This window comes from Danio rerio, chromosome 6 (assembly GCF_049306965.1).
Source record: "Danio rerio strain Tuebingen ecotype United States chromosome 6, GRCz12tu, whole genome shotgun sequence".
Classification (NCBI taxonomy): domain Eukaryota; kingdom Metazoa; phylum Chordata; class Actinopteri; order Cypriniformes; family Danionidae; genus Danio; species Danio rerio.
This window is the reverse complement of record NC_133181.1, coordinates 28083154-28110000: the sequence shown is the minus strand read 5'-3', so window position 1 is coordinate 28110000 and position 26847 is coordinate 28083154. Positions and strand designations below refer to the sequence as shown.

Below are 26847 nucleotides of genomic sequence, written 5' to 3'. Positions count from 1 at the left end.
GGCCATCCGATTAGCATTTGAATGTGTGTTGTCACTGGCTAGAAGGGGCTACTGTGCCACTTGAGGTCTGGACAGATCATCGCAATTCATTTTACATCCATACAGCTAAAAGACTTAATGCCTGACAAGTACGGTGGGAATTATTTTTTAGATGATTTGACTTCACCATTTCTTATCATCCAGGTTCTAAGAACATTAAGCCACACACATTATCACACCAGTTTAACCCCTCTGAGAATCCCTCGATCACGGAACCTATTCTATGAGAAGGCTTTGTGATCGGAGCCTTGACCAAGTTTTCACTCGGGTAATGGTTTCCCATGGGTCCCCCAATATTAAATTATTAAATCCTAGATCAGTACATCCAGCAGTACTCTGCTGAGCACACACCTCCAAATTGGTAGCCCATCCGGGGGTCAAAGGCACCCTAACCGCAATTTGTCAGCGTTTCTGATGGCCAACTATGGCACACGATACCCGCTCTCTTGTCTTGTCTTGCCCTGTTTGGGCTCAGTCTTTAATAATGTCTTTAAGATCCACAGGCTACCCTTAAACATTGTTTCTTAGGTCCTCGGTTCACCTCCTGTTATTGGAGGGAATTCTGTTAATAGATGGAGGCTACTGCCAGTCTGTCATCAGGCTTTCATCCACAAACTAACAGGCAAGCTAAACGCGTTAATCAAATTCTCGGCCATCTTCTTCGCACCTTAGCAGCGCGGAATTTCTCTTCCTGAAGCATAATAGAGTATAACTGTACTCCTACGTCATCAACAGGGCTTTCCACTATCCATTGTTGTCTAGGCTACCATCCCCCACTGTTTTCGTTCCAGGAAGCCGAAGCATCTGTTCTTTCGGTACAGGCCTATATCAAGCGATGATTTAGGCCTGATACTTGGAGAGCTGTAAGCTCCACAATATTAAAGTTTTGTGAGATCACTCGTCGCAGCGCCGACCGCCGTCGTATCAGAGCCCCTTCATACATTTGCGGTCAAAAGGTCTGTTTATCCACTCGCCACCTACCCCTCCAGTCTCAATCTCATAAACTAGCCCCCAAATTTATAGGTCCTTTTACTATCATAAAGGTCCTTAATCTTGCTGCGGTGCAACTTCGCTTAACTCACTTGCTTCATCGTGTCCATCTTGTATTTTAAGTTCTAGCATTAAATCTGTCATTTGCACACCCAGCCACCCCCCTCTGCTCCTATTCTTATTGACGACATTCCTGCCTTTAGGGTTAAAAAAATTTTAGCATCCCGCTGCTGTGGACGTGGTTTTTAGTATTTGATCGATTGGGAGGGCTGTGGTCTTGAGGAGAGAAGCTGGGTACCAGGCCGGGACATCCTGGACTGCTTGCTCATCGATAACTTCTTACGCTCGCACTAGCCTGCTACCCTGGAAGTGCCAGGGGGCGCTCCTTGAGGGAGGGGTACTGTCATGGACCAGGTTTGATCCTTGTTAAGTCTTTCTCATCTGTGTACTGCTCTCAGCTGTTGTAATCAGTGCGAGTTAAACTCTGTTAACCCGCCTTTTGTCCAGCATTCTGTTCATAACATATACAATATTGTTAACATTATGATGCATTTTCCTTGGCTTGGCTTGCCGTGTTTGACCTTTATTTTGTTTAATTGTTTATTCTTGTCTACTGCCTGTCTTCTGACCAGTTCCCTGTTATTTGACTACAATAGGCGATCCGCACTCTGTTGTCAGCATCTACTTCATATTACAGTTAGCAAGACTAATAGTAATATAAATATTTAATATTACTAATACTTCAATTGTATTAAATACATTATTATTTTTAGAAAAGTTTAAATGTATCAACCTAATACATCAGTTTTATACACAAATGTTTATATTAACATACATTAGTTCTAATTGTAATGTATTGTAAAATAAAAAAAAATGGTTGAATTTTTGATTGAATTGGTTGGTTAAAACTTTGACATATTTACTGATATTTTTGTTATCTTTACTTTTAATTAACTATTAAATTAGACATATAAATGTAAATAGTAATAAGAATATAATTACTGTAGTTTCTTTTGAAATGAACAATCGATTATTTATTCAATCAATAAAGACAATTCATAAATCAAGAATCTCTCTCTCTCTATCGCTCTCTCTTTACAGTATTACAGCCTGCACTCTGAACAGTGTAAACGCAGCTAGTTTTTAGCATTTTAAAGACTCTCTGCACACCATAATCATCTCTACTTTCTCTTGTCATTTGCTCCACAAGCAACTCAGAGGGTTATTTCATATGGATTAGATTACATATTTGGAAAGCATATTATTTCTTCTTATTTTTTCACATAAGATCATTCCCATTAACTGCAATAGACTGAAACCAGATGGCGGCCTTTCATAAAAAAAAAAAAAAAAAAAATGAAAAACATATTTATATGGGTATATGGAGCGAGTGATTGCAGTGGTTTTGACTTGAGCTGTGCACGGAGCAGTAATAGATGACATTGTCCTTGATCTGTGGTAGATTTCAATCGCCACTTTCTTCCTTTTTTTCCATTTGCGCATGATTCTTTTCATGTAGAATGTACTGAGATTAATGGGCAGGACCTGATTTTACCAATGCAACATGTTCCTGAATCAATATCTTTGTTGATTCTGGAACAACATTTACTAATCAGGTTAATAGATTTTGTTAATGTTAGGCTAATGAGCTTTGGTGCTTCCACACCAAGGTTTTTATTCTCCTATATCCCTCTGCTTTTAGGAGTAACGGTAACACTATGGTTTATTAAACACAAATTATATCCCAATCAATCAACCAGTCAACCAATTTACAGCAGACTGTAAAAACAAAAAAAAAAACAACAAAAAAAAACTAATGTAATTTTACAGTAGGGGTGAAGGAAATAAACCGCAAAACAACTGCCGTTAAATTGCAGAAATTTACCGTAAAATCAGAGAGGTTGATTAATAGAAATTTACCAAAAATCTAGATTTCAGTAAATTTTTGTAATTTAAAGGGCCATGAAACCCCTTCGTTTCAGCAGGGTGTTTTCACACCTCTAATTTGGAAAAAGTCAGAAAAGTGGGCGTGTCCAGCTCTGTTTAGGGGGGAGTGTCGGAGGAACTAAAGTGGGATGGTGTGGGAGTGTCTATTTGGGCACGCGCAAGTTTCAGAGTCAAAATACACACACACACACACACACACACACACACACACACACACACACACACACACACACACACACACACACACACACACACACAGGAGAAAGTGATGGTGTTTAAGCTACATGGACATCTGTAGTCGAATTATTTGCCAAATGATTAAATGGTGGACTTTAACTGCAGTTTGGCTCTTTCATTTAGGGAATTCAGTCATTCCCCTCGCGACAAACGAGATATTTGATTCGAGGAACTGCTCTAAGCGTGTATTTTTCATGCAATGTTTGATACCGCACGGCGAATGAGAGAAAAAAACCCTTCGCATTTCCTGGAAACTTAGATGCACACGGCAGGTAGCGTCAGAAAGCCGGGTGTGTTATTCCGGTCACTAAATGCGTTGAAAACCCTACACGAGGTTAAAGTTTGGTTGTGGTGCTAGCATGTTAACACTCTGTGCAATAGTTAACTTAGTTCGATACGAACAAACTGAATAAACAAAGAGCACTGGTCGCTCACTTACCAAATCTGTAGAGACAGGACAATCACCAGCAACTAGAGCCGCATCTTTATTAAGAGGAAACTACAAGCTACATTTACGTTGTACATGTACTCAAGTGTGCCAAGAAAATATCCACCACACCATTACACCTCCACCACCAGTCTGAACTATTGATATAAGGCAGGATGGATCCATGCTTTCATGTTGTTGATGTCAAATTCTGACCCTTCCATCTGAATGTTCCAGCAGAAATCGAGAGTCATCAGATCAGACAATGTTTTTCCCAATCTTCTATTGTCTAATTTTAGTGAGCATGTGCGAATAGTAGCCTTAGTTTCCTGTTCTTGGCTGATAAAAGTGCCACCCAGTGTGGTCTTTTGCTGCTGTAGCCCATCTGCCTCAAGGTTGGACGTGTTGTGCATTTAGAGACGCTCTTCTACATACCTCAGTTATAGCGAGTGGTTATTTAAGTTACTGCTGCCTTTCTATTAGCTGGAACCAGTCTGGACATTCTCCTCTGACCTCTAGCTTCAACAAGGCATTTGCACCCACAGAACTGCCAACTCACTGGATATTTTCTCTTTTTCAGACCATTCTTTCTAAACCCTAGAGATTGTTGTGCATGAAAATCTCAGTAGATAATCAGTTTCTGAAATACTTAGATCAGCCCATCAGGCACCAACAGTCATGCTATGTTCAAAGTCACTTATGGTGTACTCACATTAGGTACAGTTGCCTTGAACCATGCCAAACTGCGATTGTCACAATTTTGTCATAGCATTTGTATTATTTTTAGTTGTTTGGGATGCAGTGACACAAACAAACCCTTTGCCGAACTGACCCAACATTTTTTACACTCATAAATGATCACAAAGTCCTCGTGCTGCAGGTATTAGAAGGTTTTCTGAAGATACAGCTGACATGCAGCAAGGGGTTTGCTTCTTTGATAAACTATGACAGTTTGCGTTCATTAAACAGTAAGAATGATCAATAAATCTTTATGAAACCATCCCTTAAAAGTCACGTCTTGTCTTCAGTTTCGGGTTCAGGCTCACTTTGCACTCACACTACAAGCGCACTGAGACAAAGCCCAATTGAAGCGCGCTGTGGTACACACAACTGAACAACGCCTGAGCCAGATTCAGAGCACTCACACTTCTCAAACAACTCGGGAAACGTGCATGGGCACGGTTCAGATAGCAGTGTGAGTTCGCCCTTAAATCACATATCTTTAACATTCTGATGCTCGGTTTAAACTGCTGCAGATCATTTTGACCATGTCTACATGATTAAATGCACTGAGTTGCTGCCATGTGATTGGCTGATGAGAAATTTGCGTTAATGAGTAGTTTAGCAGGTGTACCTAATAAAGTGACCGGCAAGTGTATTATTGTTATTTTTTTATTAAAAACACGTAAGCACAATGAAAAAAGTGATGCAAATGTAAATGTTACATAATACTTTTCTTAAAATGTAACTTAGTTACTTTTTAAAGTTACTTAGTTACTTTTTGAAAAAACTGCAAATCATCACTTTTACATGTACTCTATAAATACCCTGTAAATCATGGACTGTAATCTAAAGCTTTACCAGAGTAATTTATAGGTAGGGTTAGTTTTAGGCATTACATTTGGAACAAAACATATTGACCCAGGAATGTGTCTAACTCTGTAAAATCAGTGAGTGCGAGTAACTGCAGGCCTCGTGTACTGGTGCAGAGTCGGTCGTTCAGATTCATCTTCTGCCCTTGCACAGCACCGAGGGCCTCATCCTAGCAAAATGCCCTCTGCCTAATGAGGGTCAAAGGTCAGCAAGTGGTTCGCCTTCAGGGGCAGGATCTCCCAGACACACTCAGTCACTGACTCTGGCCCTATATTTAAATCAAGCCTCAGGCTCCCGGCTTCCACTCTCAAAGGCCATTCTCTTAACTAGTTCCCCGCTCGCTAATTAGTTTTTGTGTCGTGTTATTTGTCTCTCTGAGCTTGAACAGAAGAAGAGGGCAGTGTTAAAGATTGCTGGCCTGAAAAGACTCTTCTCTGCCTTGTCATAGACAATAAGCGCAGCTACATTGTTACGAGACAGAAGTATATATTAGGCAGGAAGAGAAAATGAATTATGAGCATTTTGTTTTCTTCGGCTGGCCACTGTAACCATTTTCTGAAATTAGATAAGGACATGGAATTTGCCTTTGTTCTCTTTTCTTTCCCCCCTTTTTTTTCTACCTAAGCTGCTTTTAAGAGTAGTATCGTTCCCAGCCGCCGAGCGTAAAGCACTCACGAGTCAAACGGTTATTGGATTACATTTTCTGGCTTCATAAAATGTGGTTAAGAGGCACTTTAGGCGTATGTGCCTGACCTTCTTTCAGGGAGATGGCAATCAGACAAGAAGTGACAGGTCGATCACTGATTTCAGCTCCACTGTCAGAGGCTCACCGTCTCGCCACGTCTCCGCTTTCCTTCTCTCCTCTCCTTCCATTTAAAACAAGCGTGAGTCATTGTGTGTGTGTGTGTGTGTGTGTGTGTGTGTGTGTGTGTGTGTGTGTGTGTGTGTGTGTGTGTGTGTGTGTGTGTGTGTGTGTGTGCGTGTGTGTGTGTGTGTGTGTGTGAGTGTGCATTTTAAGAACATGGTCTACTGTCCCACCAATCTTGGTCAGAAAAAAGACTCATGCAGCAGGATAAGTGCTCTTTTTAAGAGAGTAAAAATATCAGCAGAAAGGAATGCAGTATTTATCATGATACATCCATCTAACAATTATATTAGATAGAAAAACAATGCTGTACAACAGGGTCCTGATGTCTGACACTGAATGAAATGTAATATCTGATTTGCTGTAAGATTATTATTATTTTTTTTTTCAATAAAAGATAAATGCAAGAAATACAGCTCCAATGAAAAAAAGTAAAACATTGTTTTCCCTAAAATCTAACTATGTAAAAATTTTATAGAAGTATTCCTGAAAGATCCAGTGACAGCTGAATCTTCAAACTAATCCCGTTGGCCAGCTTGAACACCCGCCAGTGACCTACTCACTCCTGCAGTTTCCCCACGATGGACATCCAGAATTCTCCAGCTTCCATGGCCTAGACTGCAGCTCTGCACAAGAAGTTTGGCCAGAGAAGAATTGTTCCTGACCATCTGAGCCTGGTTCTCTCAAGGTTTTTTTTCCTTCACTTCCGTCAATTGGTGAAGTTTTGTTTCTCGCCACTGACTTGCTTGGTTTGGGACTTGTGGAGTTCCGCATTGATGGATTTGCTCTTCAGTGTTTGGAATTTCAGCAGTGAAATTTAAACCACATTGAACTGAGTTAAACTGAACCTCAACTCTGAAAAATTGGATACAGTTTCTATTTACTAGAACTTCCATGTTAAGCTGCTTTGACGCGATCTACATAGTAGAATCGCTATAGAAAAAAAAAAAAAAAAAAAAACATGGAATGATACATCCATCTAACCATTATTTTATACAGTGGGGTACAAATGTCTGAGACTGTAATGAAATTTAAAATCTAATTTAGGGATAACAATAAATAAAGTTTTGAGATTTTGTTAAACTGTGGGAGGAAAAAGATTCATATTTTGGCTGAATTGAAGTCGCTAAATTGCCTAAATTTGTGGGGAATGTGAAAATGTAGTGGGAATGTGTCATGCATGGTGTACTTTACTTTAGACAGAATACATGATCATTGGGCTTTTGCTATGATTGCAGATGCTTATGCAACTTGAGTGCTGCTGAAGGAACAACAAACACTAAATGTATGCTGATTTGTCTATACAATTTTTAAATATGTACGGGTAAAATTTCAGTACAAATATCAGGTGGTTACATAATAAACAGTATGCACCCAACATATTAATAATCTGTTTAACTATTCATTCTTTGCCACCCACTTTCAAGTAAGATGCTTTAACTATTAAACTATAATACAATTTAGTACACTCACTTATTATTTTATATGTTTTAATAAGTAAGTTTAGAATAGGTTTGTTTCGAACTGCTGTATAAATGTCCATGTTATGCTGAATTACAAGGTCAAGATTCATGTATACAATACCGGCCAAAAGTTTGGGTTCTTTTTATTATTATTATTATTATTATTATTATTATTATTATTATTATTATTATTATTATTATTATTATTATTATTATTGTTTATTTATTTATTTATTTATTTTAAGAAAATTATTCTGTTCATCAAGGCGGCATTTATTAAATGTAAATAATAAAAATAAATATTTATTAAAATTGTAAATAATTGCTGTCTTATTGTATGTAGTTTTAAATGAAATAATTACTCCAGCAATTATTGCTTTTATTACTATTACGATTATAATAATACTAATAATAATAAACGCGTGCAGTGGGTAGCACAATCGCCTCACAGCAAGAAGGTCACTAGTTTGAGCCTCAGCTGGGTCAGTTGGCATTTCTGTGTAGAGTTTCCATGTTCTCCCTGTGTTTGCATATCCTGTGTATGCTGTACAGGTGAATTGAGTAAGCTAAATTGTCTGTAGTGTACGAGTGTGAATAAGAGTGTATGTGTGTTTCCCAGAGATGGGAAGGCAGCTGGAAGGGCATCCGCTGTGTAAAACATATGCTGGATAAGTTGACAGTTCATTCCACTGTGACGACCCCAGATTGATAAAGGGACTAAGCCGAAAAGAAAGTGAATGTATGAATATGAGTCATTTCTAAAGGATCATGTGACTGACAGCTGGAGTAAAGAAGCTGAAAACTCATCTTTAAAATCACTGAAATAAATTATTAATATATATATATACATTTACAAAATACAAATAAAGAGAAAAACGGTATATTGTACTGTATAAATTTACAAATAAGCATTAAAATGTATTCTTATGATATATATTTGTTTTACCCCGCATGAAATTGAAATCTACTGCTCCCAATGCAGATTATAATAAAAACCCTCAAAGAACTGTCACATGAAATGCAATTTTTCTTTTATTTAGTCCTAATCAAACTCAATCAAACTTCCAGTGCTCTTTTAGATGTATAGGAAAACGGAGAGCTAAAACAAGCCACAATCAGACTTCCAGTGTGGAGTAAGTGAACTGTAAAATGAAGACAAATCCTTCAGCAGTCTTTGTCACATTTGAAAAATGCGTCGTTTGATCACTATAATCTCACAGTGGATTTGGACTCTCTATTTTGGAATACTTTGGGCATGACGGCAGGGGAAATCTGCTGGTTTCAATTTCGTACTGAAAAACAATAAGCTTGGCTTCTGTGTTTTCGCATGTGTGTATGTGTTTTTATGTGCATGCGCATATGTCTGTGTGTGTCTTGGTACGGTGTGCTGTTTTGGAAAAGTGTGGTGGACTCAGAGATCCAGTGTTTATGGAAAAGTTACTGAATAAACAGGGTTTAGTGGGACTTTCAGTGCATCCAGCATGAAAAGGCAAAAACTGCATTAAATGTCATTAACTCACGGCAAGACACTGCTGGCAGATCACAATCATAATCTAAACCGCACAAAACAGACAGAGAGAAACAGACAAATAGCCGAAAATAAAAGTAATTCTTGAGGTATTAATTTTTGACCTTTTAGGATCATTTGAGAAGTGTGAGAGTGCCTGTCCGTTTAGTAATTTTGCCGTGTGAAAGCAAACCGCACCAACAACAAACATCAACAATGTAACAATTTTAATCCCCGTTTCAGAACAAATGAATCGACTCACAGGTGTGAAAGCACCCTGAGTGCTTTGAATGAGGCTCAGAGCACGGTTCACTTGGGCTTTGGCGCAGTACGCTTATAGTGTGAGTGCAAAGCAGAGCCCGAAACTGAAGACGAGATGTGACTTTTACGGGATTGTTTTATATGGATTTATTAATCATTCTTACTGTTCAATGAATGCAAACTGTCCTAGATCATTAAAGAGGCAAACCCCTCAAGCAAACCCTTCATTCATTCATTCATTCATTTATTTATTTTTTATTTTTATCAAGTCTCACATAAACTATTAAGATGATAAATCTTAATAATAAATATCACACATATCTGATATATTTATAAATTCTAAGTTAACTAACAATGATGCAATCTTTGGATTTGAATAAACCATTAGTAATGCTGAAATTAACATTGACTGTGTACACCTTAATTATTAATAAAAACATTAATAAATGCTATGCAGATAATGTATTCTTAGTTTATGCTGGTAAATACTTTAACTAGCATCAACCCATGGAATCTTTATTGTGAAGTGTATTTGTAAAGCATTAAAACAAATAATCAAACTCAAAGCATATTCAAATTAATTCTGACATGCTTAAAATGCAACTTTGAATGAGAGGAATACATGATAACTCAACATATATTTGCATTGAAGATAGTCATTCTAAAGGTTAATACAATGTTACAATATTTTAGTTGCTGTGTTTTGGTCAATTAAATGGATTAAATTTGACATATTTACAGTGCTCAACATATGTATATAGACCCCTCACAAATCTATATTTTAAATTATATTTTTAATAGGAAGCTATACATTATTGTATTTGTGCATATGAATTATATTAGTCAGCATTAAAGTAAAATCTGGAGCTCTAAATCTAACAAAATAACTTACGATAATGATCCAAAAACTAGTACATCCAAATTTGTATGTTATAGAAAAATATTAAATAAATTTTTTTAAAAGAGGAAAAGTCAAGAGAAGCAAAAAAAAAAAAAAAAAAAAAAATGTTGATATTTTGTAAGTTGTATTTATTTATTTATTTTGCAATACTTTGCTTTAATTTAATTGTATTATCTTTTAATATCTAAAATTTATGTTTGGGGACTAAAATATTAGTTTAATAAATCATCACCTTGGAATTATAAGGTTCTATCTGCGTTCTGAATGATTTTGAGATATTGAGCTTCAAAGTTTGTGCATTACATAGCAAACAATATGTGTGTAACATTTGTTTTGTAAATAAAAAAGTATTAATATGTAAACAACTCACCAACAATAAAAAACATCCCATAATGTAAATAAGTTGTCATTTAATAAGAATATGTCAATAACTAAATTTTGACAAAAAAAATGTCAGATAGGACCTTATAATTCTAAGGTGACAAAATATATCTGTTTAATTAATCTGTTTTGTTTAAATGCACCAAAATACATTGTCTTTATTGACTGAGAAATGGATAAAAATATTCAATTTCAAAATGAATCTCAATTATGCTGAGCTTTGTATATAAACGTGTATGTGTATATGTGCGTGTGAGCATGCATATGTGTGTGAATGTGTGTTCGCTCTGAAGACATCCATACAAGATTGGAATGTCATAAATCATGAATGACATGAGTAAAATGTAGACATTTCAGTTTTGGGTGAACTGTTCTTTCCCCTTTAAAGTTTGTGGTCAAAAACTCTAAGCATATTTTCTTTCCTCTGCTGTAGAACCCATTTGTACTTGCACAATGCATGGTTTAATTAAAACGAACTAACTACAGGAAGTATCGACTGTTATTAATCATTCCACTGGGCTATTGATATGTAGAGTGCAGTGATGATGTACGAGGAGCCGTGTGTATTTATCACTTTGCCCACTCACACTGTGCCTGCCCTGGGAGACTGAGGTTAGGAAGGCCCCCTGCCACCTCCACCTCCAGGACTTAATACAGCACAGAGCCGGAGGAGGCCACAGGCACGACAAAAGACCAGCTACACCTCAACAAAAAGACAGAACGCTCACCCAACCAGGCCTCGTGAAGCCTTAATTAACAAGAAAAATTGAACTGTACTACTATTTTTTTGTCTGCATAGTGTTACATGACCAGCACAAGGGAGGGAATGGAGAACGGCATGGGTGGGGATGAGATGATTTCCAGTTTTGGTTAATAATTTAACTCTAGACACTACCACAGGGTCAAATTGATCCACAGCTGCTTTTCAAATGTACAAGTTTTTAACCAAATGTGCAAGTCTACATGTCATTGACTATAATTGTATGCCATTTTCATCTATCTATCTATCTATCTATCTATCTATCTATCTATCTATCTATCTATCTATCTATCTATCTATCTATCTATCTATCTATCTATCTATCTATCTATCTATCTATCTATCTATCTATCTATCTATCTATCTATCTTATATTTATTTATTTCACAATAACCTGTTGTTAAAATGGATAAGATGAAACCAGATTTTAAAAGAATGGGAATGGGTAATAATACCTATAAGCAGCAGCAGGTTACATTTACCAACTTTTCCTACATACCATAATGATTTGCATCCTTCTAATATTAAAGATAACTCATTACAAATAACAAATTACTTTGAACAGACTTTGAAAAATCCCAATGAGAGGAGCATATAGTGTACAAGTGTGGTCGGATTAAGAACACCCTTGAAATAGGATCTTAACCTAAAAAAGTCATCTTTCGAATTTTAGCTAAGCAGTAAAACCTTTAAATTCCAAATTTCCAAATATTTAGCCTTGTGAATCAATTATAGCAGGCTATAGCAAAAATTCCCCGCAGTCTGATCAGATAACTATTTTTTTTTTTTTTTCTGATGAAAGAGTCAGCACCAAGATTTCATTGTTCTCCAGAATATCACTGCAGTTTTTTTAACTACAGTGGCAAAGTAAGCATTCATAAAAACGATTGCTTTCTAACTAAAAGTGTTCTGTTAGACGTAAACCGCCAACTGTATTTACCTAAGACAGATAGTCTGCACAAAGAACATTTTGACAGCTGTGTGTAGGCTCTTTGATTTGGTCAAACATTATTTAGATTGTATTATATATCTGAGGCAAAGGTTTGGACAATCATACCACTGAGACAATACTTCAGATGTACATTTCATATGATTCCACCTATATTGGCTTCTCTATTCTTACAGCAAGTTAATCAGTAACAAATAGTGTTTGAATGGTGATTTTTGTTATATCACAAGCTTGGTTCTCAGATAGCATACAAATGCGGGCCTCTTTAGGCAGTTATGCAGCACTGGTGGTTTTCCTTCGGCCCTGACGTCATGAATGTGAGCCTGAAGTGGCCCACCTGTACAATGGCAAAGGGAGGGCCAAACATTCAAATTAATATATGGGCCATTTAAGGCAAAGATTTGGCACTTAAGGCAAAACGTAATCTGAATGTGAGCCTAATGTGGCCCATGTGGAAAATGGTCAACTTGGCCCAAACGGCAGAGGACAATTGTGAGCCACAGTTGACAAAAATGTGTCATTTAAGGGTAATCTGAGTCTAAACTTAAAATGGCTCAACGTGTAAGTGCAAATGTGGCCCAATTATCTTAAGACATATGTGTGCCATTTTTGGCAAATATTTGGCACAGTTAGCTCTGGCTCATGTGGCTGTCAGCCTAAAGCGACCCAGAGAAGACATGGCAAACGTGGTCCAGTTATCCAAAAACAAATGTGGGCCACTTTTGGCAAATATTTGGCAAAGTTATCTCTGGCTAATGTGGCTGTGAGCCTAAAGTGGCCCAGAGAAGGTATGGTATAGGTGGCTTAGTTTTATAAAAAAAATAAATAAAAATAAAAACATATGTGGGCTACATAGACTGAAGTCACCATCATTGAGAAAAGTGTTTGCTTTAGTTAAGCTCATAGCCCAGAACCTCTTAATATAATTTTCTTTTGCCCTGCTATAACTTTTAAGAACTTTGTTTGAACAGTTCATTCATTACAGCAAACAAGCCAAGTAAAAACAAAAAATGTATAAAATTTAGTGATGCACAACCAGTAATAAAATAATATAATTCACTGATGTCAACCAATGTTAAATCCATTATTAGAAGTAACATAATAGCATGCATGAACTTGCCACAGAATTATGAAAGTTCACAAGCTAAAAAAAATCTTTGGTTCTATTTCTGCTCACTGTCTCAATCATCAGCGATTGTAACTCCTAAAATCGCTGGATCTCATTCACAATAACCATGGACTACAAATCCGCCACTTCGCTCACAGACACACATGCTTCCTCATTCTGACTGACTACACTCGCACCACCTGAGGATTGTCAAAGACTGATTACACACATTATTTAAGCAGCACAAACACTCACTTCCATTGCCAAGTCTTGTTCATCTATATAGTGACATTACAACCTGTTATGCTTGTCTTGTTTTTCTGTGTTTTGCACCTGTGTTGACCTTTGCTTGCCTGACTACTCCAATAAACCTGTACGTGGATCCCACCTATGTTGTCAGTGTCACTTCCTGTTTTACAGCAGACTCGGCCGCACTACGGATCCAGCGGGGATTAAAATCATGTGCCTGCGTCAGGGAGCATGGTCAATTGAAGAATATGTGGAGGACTTTATTAATCTGGCACATTTAACATCAGTGGATGAGGTATGCCTAATTATATTTTTTCATGGTGGGCTATCTGAGTCATTGTGTTCAAAGATGCCATTAAATGAGCCTCACTGCACTATTATGAACTATATTGAACTGGCAATGAGTGGATCCCCGTTCACGGTTGGCAAAGTAGAGGAAACTCCTAAATGGGATTTTTGGAAAAAATGGCATCACCATCATTCCTGTCTCCTGAATATCAGTTGACTTACAAGATGGCCGCTTTCAGTCTTCCAGCTCACAAGATGGCCACTTCAAGTCCTCCATGTCACAAGATGGCCGCCTCCAGTCCTCCAGCTCACAAAGTGGCCACAACCAGCCCTCCAGCTCACAATGTGGTAAGTGTCAGTCTATCGCAAGCTCAGAAGATGGTTTCCTGTTCCGTGTCTGTTCCTGCCATAGTTCCAGTTCCTGAAATACCATCACCTGAGCCACCAGAATTTCCACCACCACCTGAGTTGCCAGAGCTGCTGCCAACACCAGAGCTGTTACTGCCAGAGCTGCCACCGCCACTTCCAGAGCTGCCCGATCCTCCAGAGCTGCCAGATCCTCCAGAGCTGCCAGGTCCTCCTGAGCTGCCAGATCCTTATTCATTGCCAGATCCTCAGTCACCAACAGAGCCACCAGATCCTCAGTCACCGCCAGAGCCATTAGATCCTCAGTCACCACCAGAGCCGCCAGATCTTCAGTCGCCGCCAGATCCTCAGTCACCGCCAGAGCCACCAGATCCTCAGTCACCACCAGAGCCGCCAGATCCTGTCACCGCCAGAGCCAGTACTGCCAGAGCCACTGCCACTGCCAGAGCTGCTGCCAGAGTCACTGCCGCCAGTACTGCCAGAGCTGCCAGGGCCACTGTCGCTGCCAGAGCCACTGCCGCCAGTACTGCCAGAGCTGCCAGAGCCACCGTCGCTGCCAGAGTTACTGCCGCCAGTACTGCCAGAGCCACCGCCGCTGCCAGAGCCACTGCCGCCAGTACTGCCAGAGCTGCCAGAGCCACTGTCGCTGCCAGAGCCACTGCCGCCAGTACTGCCAGAGCTGCCAGAGCCACCGTCGCTGCCAGAGTTACTGCCGCCAGTACTGCCAGAGCCACTGCCGCTGCCAGAGCCACTGCCGCCAGTACTGCCAGAGCCACTGCCGCCAGTACTGCCAGAGCTTCCTGAATGGCCGCCACCTGAGCTTCCTGAATGGCCGCAGCCGCAGCCTTATGATCCCGGGCAACTGCAGCTCCATGGTCCAGACCCACTGCAGTCTCATGATTCAGGGTCACTGCAGCTCCACACTCCAGGCCCTACACAGCTCCATGATCCAGGCCCAGTGCAGCTCCACTCTCCAGGCCCTCCGCAGCTGCATGCTCCAGGCCTGCCTTAGCTCTGTCTTTCAGGTACGCCCCTTCTGCATGGTTCTGGCCCTCCATCCTTCCTCCTGTTCTGCCTCTGCTCCACCTCCCGCCTGAACATTATTAGGAGGGTCTGGTAAGCCACTCCTTAGAGGTGGGGTTCTGTCACAATCACCAGCGGTCGTAACTCCTAAGATTGCTGGATCTCATTCACAATAACCATAGACTAAAAATCCGCCATTTTTGGACTACATTTTCATACATGCACTACGCTCACAGACACGCATGCTCCCTCATTTTGACTGACTACACTCGCACCCACTGATTGTTAAAGACTGATTACACACACTATTTAAGCTGCACACACTTAATTCCATTGCAGAGTCTTGTTCATCCTTATAGTGACATTACAACGCATTATCCTTGTCTTGTTTTCCAGTGTTTTGACCTTAGCCCTGTTAGCCTTGTTGTCCCGGTTTGCCGCCTGCCTTCCGACCTCTCACCTGTGTTTATACAACTATTCTATACTACTACTACATTATTCTGGACTGCCTTTATACATCTGTTTACACCTGTGTTGACCTTTGCTTGCCTGACTACTCCAATAAACCTGCACGTAGATCCCACCTCTGTTGTCAGTGTCACTCCTTGTGTTACACTCACAGAAACATCAATAATCAGCGTATGACCCTCAAAAACAGTGACAATTAACGAAATGAACAAAACTCAAAAACATCACCAAAATGATACTAAAAAGTGACAAAATCAACAACGTCAAAATAAATGGCAGAATCAAAAGCAAATAATGAAAACTGGAGCATCAATAAGCTATTTAATGTACTCATCATGCAATGCATGCTGGAATTTTTGTACTTTGCCACACCCAGCAAGTGTAAGGTGTAGGTCAGATCTGGGTCAGAATAGAAGCAAACTGTGGCCCAGAATAGGGTCAGTTCTGGTTCATTTGGTTGAATTCTGGCTGATGTGATATTGCTATGGCTTAATTGTGGCCCAGATCTGGCAAACAGGAGTGGATCGCCCAAGTGTCATCATTCCTTGCAGTATGTGGCCTGGATGTAAGTGTCTGTTGTGGGCTGGATTTGAGCCACATGAACTTTGCTAGCTGGGTTAGGCTACATTTGATTAGGCAGTTCGCATAGAGTTGATGTACAGAACTATCCTGGAACAAATGTGACATCTAATCACCCTATTAAAGGGCTAAACCAGGGCTATTAAAATTTTGATTGGGCTGCAGAAATCCTTAGCCTTGGAGTATCGACATTATTGTATTGAACACCAGCGAGTCAAACTGAATATTTCACATTAAAAACAAAAGCATAATGCAAAGAGTCCAGCTTAGTTGTCCAGCCAATCAGGTAGCCCCTCTTTTCAATTGGTTCACCTAGACCTTAGGTTAATCAGACCATGTTTGCAAGTGTAACCCATTATTTGAGGTAGTCACATATGGTACATGTATGGAAAATGGATATAAGGGTAGCCATATGGAAAAGTAGATTTAATTTCTTTAATTTCACATTGTGCCACTTACATTTTTGCTTACCAAGTTTCAAAGCAATGTACATCACCCACTGAGATAACAGCATTCAGATTAAATCACAGCTGATAAAATAATGTGAATTATAGATGCCAAACAGATATTAGAGGCACTAAATGGCATGAGTAATATTGAGGGTGATGAGAGGCTTATTTCATGGGTTAGTGTTTTGTCCTGGGTCACAATAGATGACTACAAACAATCATTGAATGACTCTTCTTTGTGACGACAAGGTCACAGTACAGAGATATAATACATTTTAGCCATAAAAACAGTAGTCATGTTCATATTCCACCCACTGACATTGCTTGAGTTAAACGTTTAGTATTTAGTCACACACACTCTTCAAGTTATCTATAGTCTGAGATTCACAGAATTTCCATAAAAAGGGTGATGGGCCCTGTTTTTGTAGTGAGTTGTTGGCAAATTTGCTGTACCTTTTTGATCCAGGTGAGCAGGCAGCTGTGGTGAGCCATGAGGGTCTTGCAGTCGCAGAAGGTTCTTAGTGGATCTTCAGCCATCAGGCCCACATCTTTGCAAATGAAACACTCAGGCTCATCTGCCAAAACAAGCAGGACAGATGTAAGTCTGTGTGTAAGGACAGACAGTTGCACTAGTAGAAAAGGTCACTGAAAACTTGATAAGTTTGGTGATAAATTTGTGTTTGCATACATGAACGTTTTTTTTTTTTTTTTTTTTTTAAGACTTAAGTATTTGTCTCTAATTAATAATAATAATAAAAAAAAAAAACATTGTCAAATGAATTTGACAAATATTTAAAAATATTTAAAATCAACAGTGGTGGAATGAGTAATGAAGAATCATACTCAAGTAAAAGTACCTTTACTTGCCCAAATATGTAGTGCAAGTAGTATCTATTGTAAATATTACTCAAAAGTATGAGTAAAAAGTAGCCCTTTTAAAAGTACTCAAGAGTAGTGAGTAGTGACTATTATGCTGTGAACGGCTGATGGGTTTACATGCAATGTGTGTGTGAAAACATAAGATTCTGTAGTGCATTAAGTTAACTTGTTTAAGGCCATTTGGCGATATTAGTCATCATACAGTAAACATCCTTTATCTTCTCATCAGTAACATGCATCTAAACATTCTCTTGAGCATTGCATGTAAAGATTTTGGACATCTTCTTGGACACTTTTAATGCTTTTAAGCGGTTTACTGCATTTATAAAACGCCTATGTCTTGAGGTAGTTCAGTTTTATGCGATTTACTTTTCTATGTGTGATTTGATTAGACAGTAATAGCAGGACTGATTTTTCTACTTAACCAATCCCCATAGATAAAATAATAAAGTAGTGACTATAGGCTGATGGAAAATAATTAAATAAATAATTAAATGTACAGATACAGCACAAAAAAAATGTACTCAACGGAAAGTAAAAGTACACATTTTTGAAACTACTTAGTAAATTACAATTCCTGAGAAAACTTAATTACACTAATTTGAGTATTTGTAATTTGTTACGTTACACCACTGAAAATAATATACACAATATACACTAGATGATCAAGTACAGTGATTGCAGTTCCTCAATCAATGTCTCAATAAAAGTCATTTATTTATTCATCTATTTATTTATTTATTTATTTCATTTATTTACTTACTTGCCATAGACCAGGTGTCAAATCCAGTTCCAGGAGGGTCGCAGCTCTGCACAGTTTAGTTTTAACCCTAATTAAACACACCTGATTCAACTAATTGAGTCCTTTAGGCTTGTTTAAAACCTACACATAAGTTTGTTGAAGCAGAGATGGAACTAAACTATGCAGAGCTGCAGCCCTCCAAGAACTGTATTTGACACCTGTGCCATAGACTGACATAAAGGGCAAATAAATTGTTATTTTATCATAATTAATAGTTATTTATACTTTGAAATATGGTCAAATCTGTGAACAAACATGACATTTATTTTTTTACTTTGAAAAACATGTGAATACTTATTGTAAATGTTACAAGCAATTATGTTACACATTTAATGATTTAATGATCAAATATTTATTTGGCTGTTTTTACTTCACAACAAGTATCCCTGTGTGGACCATGTCACTTGTATGGGAGCCAAAGTTCACTTCATTTTCCAGAGTCAGCTAAAAAACTTTTTTATTACCATTGTAAAATAAGAGATATTGTGAGATAAATCCAGTACAATGTCGGTGAAAAGTAGTTTAACTCTTTTACGTTTCACAAAAGTACAAATCACATGATCGATGGAGAGTAAATTAAGACCTTCTGGTGAAGTTACATTTATGATTACATGATGTTTGCATTTGCATAACGCATCATCCACACCACTAGGTGTCTGTATACATGCAATATGATCATCATATTAGCCAGCACAACACTAAAAAAGTCACTACGTTGAAAAATGCTCCACAAGAACCTCCAGTGCTTAATGACGTGCTGCGAAACAATTTAGATAGCGTGTGCATGCCTATTACTGAATTTCTGTGGGCGTAATAACAAATTTCCATAACATTAAGCATGCACTGGATAATTATTTGATGATGACAAGAGTGAAATCAAGGTGTTTGTCTTTAATGTCGCACCTAATGCTAGCTGCTTATTTACTTGTCACTTTGACATTTTTGTCACACCTAACAGTGATTGACAGAATTAGTTTATGCCAAGTCATTAATGTGCTCATTCTCTCAAAGTGCTGCCGCAGGTACAATCTGAACAGAAAATTGCTCACAACTTCCATAAACAGGGAACAAAATGGAGGCAAAACAAGCAATCACGTCATGCAATAGTTAACTTGAAATGAAGACTTAATCAACCATTAACACCTAAGTGGTTATGGGGGAAATAATTATCTCAGCCTAATTTGTTTTGCAAAGTATTTATTAATAAATTAATTATGAGCCACGAGAAGAATAATAAAGTCTCCATACTTCTAAAGAAATCATGTATCTGAGGATGCCTGTGAGCCTCTATTCAATCCAGATATCATCATACTTATTTTTTACAAAAAAAAAAAAAAAAAAAAAAAAAAATATATATATATATATATATATATATATATATATATATATATATATATATATATATATATATATATATATATATATATGTATCTAATAATGTTGTCCTGCATTTTTCTTCTATGCTTTGTCTGCAGGATGTCTGTGGGTGAAGAGGAAAGTTCCTCCAGTATCTGCTGTGGAGGAGTGTGTGTCTGGACGTCTGCTTTTTGTCATGCTAACAGACACTTCTTCATCCAGTCCCCAGACTGCTTGGCTGCCCAGTATTCGCCGCCATATACATCAAAGTTCTGCGAGACGCTGGAGATTAACGTCTAAGAAAAATGCAATTAGAAGATACGCCTATAAGATCCAGCATATGCTATGGAGTGTACTTCATTCAAGGGTACTCCAAAAGCAAATGTTTCGTGATGAAAATGACATTATTTCATTTGTTGAAATGCTGTATTCCTGAACCATCTGTCAAATAGGATTTGAAGGAGGAAACAAAACATCCTATGGCTTTGAGAGTCATTCATGTTGGGGAAAGTCATTCTGTCTATTTTATCGGTATATCGGTGGTAGTCTTATCTTTACAGGGCTTGTACAGGACAGGGGAACATATGGTTGTAATCATCCACCATTAGAAGCCAAATCTATGAGAAGGAGGAAAGTCAGATTACTTAGGCTTTAATCTTGGGTGAAGATATCAACAATTAGAGGGGAAGTTTGTGAGGTGAAGAAGTCAGAACTGTCTGTGAATCCACAATGGACAATCCCAATGTACAATACAGTGTGTGATACTGACTGTACAGTTAATATTATCTCGAAAAGTAAAAGATACAGGAAAACAAGACTATGAGAAATAATATTCCACATTCATTGGATCATACTGCTGTTTAAAAACATACCAACTTAAATAACATTTTTCTTAGTATATTTAGACAAAAAGTATGCATGTTTATTAAAGTCTGTTGCTTTCCATTACCATTCACAAGTATGATTTGGCAAAGTAAATTGCTTTATCCTACTTGGTCAACAAAGTCCAGCTAGATTCAACAAGGTACGGAAAACATTCCTGTGAGAATTTGATCAGCAAAGACATTGTAGGATCACGCAGTTGCTGGGAATGTCCTGTTCCACCACTTCCCAATGCTTCTCTACTCAGGTCTGGTGATTGTGAAGCACATTTAGGTCATCCACTTTTTAGATGATTTGAGCCTTGTGATATGGCACATTATCCTATACAGAAAGGAGTGCAGGGTGTGCATTCTGTGGTCATATAGAAACAGGCACGGTCAGCAACAATACTCAGGTAGGTTGTAGAGTTAAGTCATTGCTTAATTGGTACTGAGGAATCTAAAGCTTGTCATGGATATAAAGGCTGACCTTCATTGATCCTAAACCATTAATAATAGGCATGATGGATTTATTATTTCATGTCATTTACTCTATGTTTTGATGCTAACATCCGGATGCTGCAGCAAAAGTGCAAACTCATCAAAGACAACTTTCCTCCGAACTTCTTTTGTTCAAGCTGACAGACGTGGCAATGATGTGGTTTTTGTTAATTTGCTCATTTTCTTTAAGGTCTTAAATGTGTGCAGTCAGAGATTCTCTGCTGTAGACCTCATTTGACATAAGTAGTTACTTTATTTGACTTTATTATCAAGTTATACCTAAAGTGCCTTTAAGGTGAGCCATTCACTATTTGACCTTCTTTAAAACACCTCTCGGACATCCATGTGTAGCTCAAAACATATGCTGGATAAGTTGGCGGTTCATTCCGCTGTAGTGACCCCAGATTAATTAAGGGATTAAATAAAATGAACGAATGAATAATGAAGTCAGAAGGGAAAGACTGTACATTGCACTCCTTTCACACAGACTACAAAACCAGAGAACATTTGTTTTCGAACTGATCCGTTTAAATGTAGAGATTTCATGCTTAATGTAGATATATTTCTCATGTCTGTGAGGAAAGTATTCTCTGACATTCCAGTGCTTTATCCCATCGTAGAGGGTTCGCAACAATGAAGCTGCAGAAACTGTTTTAAAGAACACACATCTATACTGAGCCACACCTCCAGAAAATCGTTAGCCTATAGCAATCTTTGATTGGCTTCTTTAAGCCTAATTTATACTTCTGTGTTGAGTGATTACATATTCTATAGTGCATACCTTGCACATACTGTAGCTTGCAGCATTGTAATCATTTATACTTATGAATTATGTCTGTGTTGCTCTGGTAATAACAGTTCTGAAACACTAGCAGGCAGTGTGGGATCCATGTTTTCCTGCTCAAGTTTCAATGCCAGTATATTGGGTTTATGCCTGAAATGCGGAAATGCTACTGCAAAAGTAGCTCAAATTTATTTAAGAAGAAAGATTTAAGTCAACAACTTCAATCATAAAGTAGACACAAAACAAAAGTATCCATCTTGAGTGGAACTTGACACTTGACATTCATGCAACAAGCCTACACTCATCATCAAAGCCAAGCCGAACAATAACAGATCTTGCGCTCCACGTCTTTGCAACTAGTAGTTTCATTTTTAAGAGGTGTGTGTCAGGGTCTGCATGGGGTATGTTGAAGGGTATGCGACTGTCTGAAGGTTACATGTTTGTGTATTTGATACATAAGATTAAATTGACCTTTACTAGAAGGAGGCATGGCTTCCAGAGTGTTCATATTGACTATTGCATTTTCCCCATTTCGAAACTCTTGTGTATCTTTGCTTAAACTAGTCTAAACATTCTCCTCTTATAATCTCTGAGTTTGACATAGACTCGGCATATATATATATATATACACTCACCGGCACCTTTATTAAGTACAGCTGTCCAACTGCTCATTAATGCAAATTTCTAATCAGCCAATCCCATGGCTGCAGCTCAGTGCATTTAATCATGTAGACATGGTCAAGACAATCTGCTGCAGTTCAAACCAGAATGGGGAAGAAAGGGGATTTAAGTGACTTTGAACATGGCATGGTTGTTGGTGCTAGAGGGGTTGGTCTGAATATTTGACTGCTGATCTACTGGGATTTTCATGTGCAACTATGTCTAGGGTTTACAGAGAATGGCCTGAAAAAAATAAATTGTCCAATGAGTGGCAGTTCTGTAGGCGCAAATGCTTGTTGATGCCAGAGATCCATGGAGAATGGCCAGACTGGTTCCATTTGATAGAAAGACAACAGTAATTCCAATAACCACTCATTGAGGTACGCAGAAGAGCATCTCTGAACACACAACATGCCAAACCTTGAGGCAGATGGGCTACAGCAGCAGAAGACCACACCAGGTGCCACTCCTGTCAGCTAAGAACAGGAAACTGAAACTACAATTGGCTCACTAAAATTGGAGAATAACAGATTGGAAAAACATTTCCAGGTCTGATGAGTCTCGATTTTTGCTGCAACTTTTGGGTGTTAGGGTCAGAATTTGGCATCAACAATATAAAAGCATGGACCCATCCTGCCTTGACGCAACAGTTCAGGCTGGTGGTGGTGGTGTAACAGTGTGTGGGATATTTTCTTGGGACACTTTAGGCCTATTAGTACAAATTGAGCATCGTGCCAACGCCACAGCCTACCTGAGTATCGTTGTTAACCATGTCCATCCCTTTATGACCACAGAGTACCCATCTTCTACTGGCTACTTCTAGCAGGATAACGTAGCACGTTATAAACACAAATCATTTCAGTCTCAGAAGTTTCTAAAACCATCAGACCAGCCCATCTTGCACCAACAACCCTGCCATCTTCTAAAAATCACCTTCTTCCCAATTCGAATACTTGATTTGACCTCCAGAACATCATCCCAACTGTGTCTACATGCCTAAATGCACCTTACTGACATTGTTATTGGTTGATTAGATGTTTGTGCTAACAAGCATTTGGATGGGTGTACTTTATAAAGTAACAGTATATTTAAAGATTACTATATTCATACTATAAAAAAACATAAAATCTTGTTAAAATGTAGCCCCTACTGAGAGCCTAGCAAAGTTTGTTCACAGTTATTGCCCCTTCAGAGATCTTCATCATACATCTTTTGGCTCGCAACTTGTAGCCTACTAATGATTTCCTTTCCGCTCGCCAGTAGTGGGATGTATATTTAAGTTGCCCACATTGCACCATGAGTTAAACCACTCCAGAACATGAACACTTAAAGCAGCTTTCCTTTTTTCAGTAGCCACAGTGTTGTTTGCCAAGCAGGAAAGTTTAAGTCATGTCAAAAAAAGTTAATGCTCTACCTTGACAGTGCGAGTGAGTGTGTGAGTTTGTGTGTGTAGGCGTGTGCTCACATTGCAGCGAGAGAGAGGAAGTGTGTGCCACTCAAGCTGTGCAGTAATGAGAAGACTAACACGCACGTCTCATCCCATGACTGAGAAATGACCCTTCCCTCCCTCTCTCTTCCTCTTTCCCTCTCATCAGATCCTCCCTCGCTCAGTGAGGTGTTTATTTAATGCCACTGTGACTGAAGCTTTTCTTAATTATGTTAAATACTGTCAGCCTTGATCAGACTCCACACTTAGCAATCACAGGTCCTCCCCTTACCCCCATCAGAGAGGGGCCGCGCACACACGCTAATGAATACAGACACAGAAGTGCTAATGAAGGCACTCGTATGTTAATTGCGGAGACACACAACCGCTGACAGATTCGCTTAGTCTAACTAACCCAAAAATATTATGAATGTATCACAAAATAAAGAATTTTTAAACAAGCAATGGTATTGTTTTGATAAAGAAAGGGATAAGGAAATAAATACAAGGTCAGATAATGACCGGACCTTATTAGCAATGTTGTTTATGGGATGTTTTGTAAAGATTAATTGGTTATTGATGCACTCTAAAAATGCTTTGCTGTTTCAAGTCCAAATTTCAACATATTCGTCCTCTTGGTTAAAGTTTCATGTTTAGTTAATTGTTTGACCCATGACTCCCCACATTGAAACACTTAGAGACAAGAGTTAATTATTGTATCACAATCAATGTTGTCATAATGAAATTCCCATTCATCAGATGTTTCTCATTGGCTCTGTATATACCTGATGTTAAGATTATCTTAAACAATTTTAACAATAAACTGTATGTATGCATGTATGCATATAATGTATATATTATGCAGTTTATAGTCCCTAGATAGTGCCTATTTTAAATATTTATAATTTCGGAGATACAGTGCGTCTGCATCCATTAGCCTATCACACTGAGCAGAGCAAAGACATTTGACGTTCCACAAAAAAATGGCAACAGAGACCACATAATAAGCCCTAAGAGGAGAAGAATTTAGCATAAATTCAAACTACAGTGGATAAAATCATTATAAAACAGGCATGTGACTTTCCAGGTTGATTTCTCTTATTTGTAAGTTGTGGTGCTGTATTTATACCATAGTAATCTAGTAGGATTGAAATGTGTGGGATTCTTCGTATGCAGTGTTTCATACATCTGATTTTTTTACTGCGTACGCACATTTACAGCTTTGACCATACACAATGTTTAAATATTAATTCAGTGCAAGTCTTTGTACATGAGGCCCCTGATGTTTTGCAATGCGACCGCAGTGTGAACAATTGTGTCGGATTTCATGTGACTTTTGCATATTCTTTGAGCAAGATGCGTCATTATTCTGTGCTGCAAACATCATCTATTTTTCAGCAGCATAGTAGAATAGCACACAGGGCAAATACTTAACCACAGAAAGTTGGTTGCTCATTTTGAAAAAAAATTAAATCGAAGGCAAAACTGTACATATACACCAGATAAATTACCGGTTAACTCATTTTATTAACCTAACTTACCATCTTTAGCCTAGACACTTTATTCATATTTACTCATACAGTTTTAACACATAAGAATTATACCATGATAAGACTTAAACCAAATGCAGATTCTATGTTTATTATCAGAGTAACCGATGCATGAGCTCTAAAGGCAAAGCCCTCATCTAGAAAATGGGCAGGAAACAACATCATATTTGCAATTACAGAGAGATTTTTTATTTTTGCTTCCTACAATGGGGAATTTATAGCTTGCAATAATATTATTTGTTTGTTGTTTGTTTGCTTGCTTCATTGCATTGTATTTTATTTTACAGTGCAATTTTGTGTTTTATAGCTATCTCACAATAAGTTTGAACACAGGTCAAATATGTACCATCAACAAATGCAGATACGGTTTAATCACCCAGCTTCAGCACCCCAAAAATCTGGAAGGATCTGAAGCTCCCAACTGTTGCTACTATTACGCAACCAGTGTTAAGCAAGTAAAATGGATTCATCCCACCTACTTCTGTCAGCCTTGGCTTGACATAAAAGAAAATGTGAACGCAAATAAATCTCAATTCAAGACTTATCTTTCCTCAGTAAATCCGCCAAGAAACACAGTTGCTTCCAAAATATTATAATATCTACAACTCTGACAGACTGGTGAAATGATACAATCTCAGAATTCACCCTGGCACCCTCTGAATACACCCATCTGTTACACCACTGACTTTTTAATCAATAAATTGCAGATAAAAATGAAATAAAATGAAAGCAAAAATATCACTCAGTTCCACCTCGTTGAAATGAATTAATTTTTTGTACTATTTAAACCAAAGCTTCAGAGAGAGCAGTACAGTATCTACAAGACCATTCAAGCCTGAACCAATATATCAAATAACACTAAATTTAGTAATACATCTTAATATATTAGCAAATACCTTGTCGTTTAAAAGTACACAAGGACTTGGCATCTTATAGTCCTTCAACATATATCAACCAGTGACAGCTTTTGGACACAAATAATACAAACACATCCCTCAGATATACAGCTCATTCAATAAAAGGCAGAGATGGCAAAAGCACACACATCCTTTACTCAAGTACAAATTCAAATATGCATGTTTAAAATGACTCTGGTAAAAAATCATAAAAATAAGTATTGAATTCACTTTTGTACTAGTAAAGAAGTATGAAATTAAACATGTCCCATTACTTTTAGCT

General features: G+C 38.0%; 2 protein-coding genes across 2 annotated transcripts in view; one reads left to right on the top strand and one right to left on the bottom strand.

The window, feature by feature from the left end:
• The window catches only part of kyat3.2 (kynurenine aminotransferase 3, tandem duplicate 2), an 808856-nt gene that overhangs the window by 434820 nt on the left and 347189 nt on the right, over positions 1–26847 (bottom strand). The gene's annotated exons all lie outside the window — the stretch shown is intronic.
• LOC141386271 (uncharacterized) lies at positions 12170–17297 on the top strand. Its single transcript, XM_073954098.1, has one exon. It carries the CDS (start codon positions 14125–14127, stop codon positions 15133–15135), a length of 1011 nt encoding a protein of 336 aa, XP_073810199.1. The 5' UTR covers positions 12170–14124; the 3' UTR covers positions 15136–17297.

Bases quoted from the DNA above. Each gene is read 5' to 3' on its own strand.
- LOC141386271 (XM_073954098.1), top strand. From the start codon at position 14,125: ATGGGATTTTTGGAAAAAATGGCATCACCATCATTCCTGTCTCCTGAA.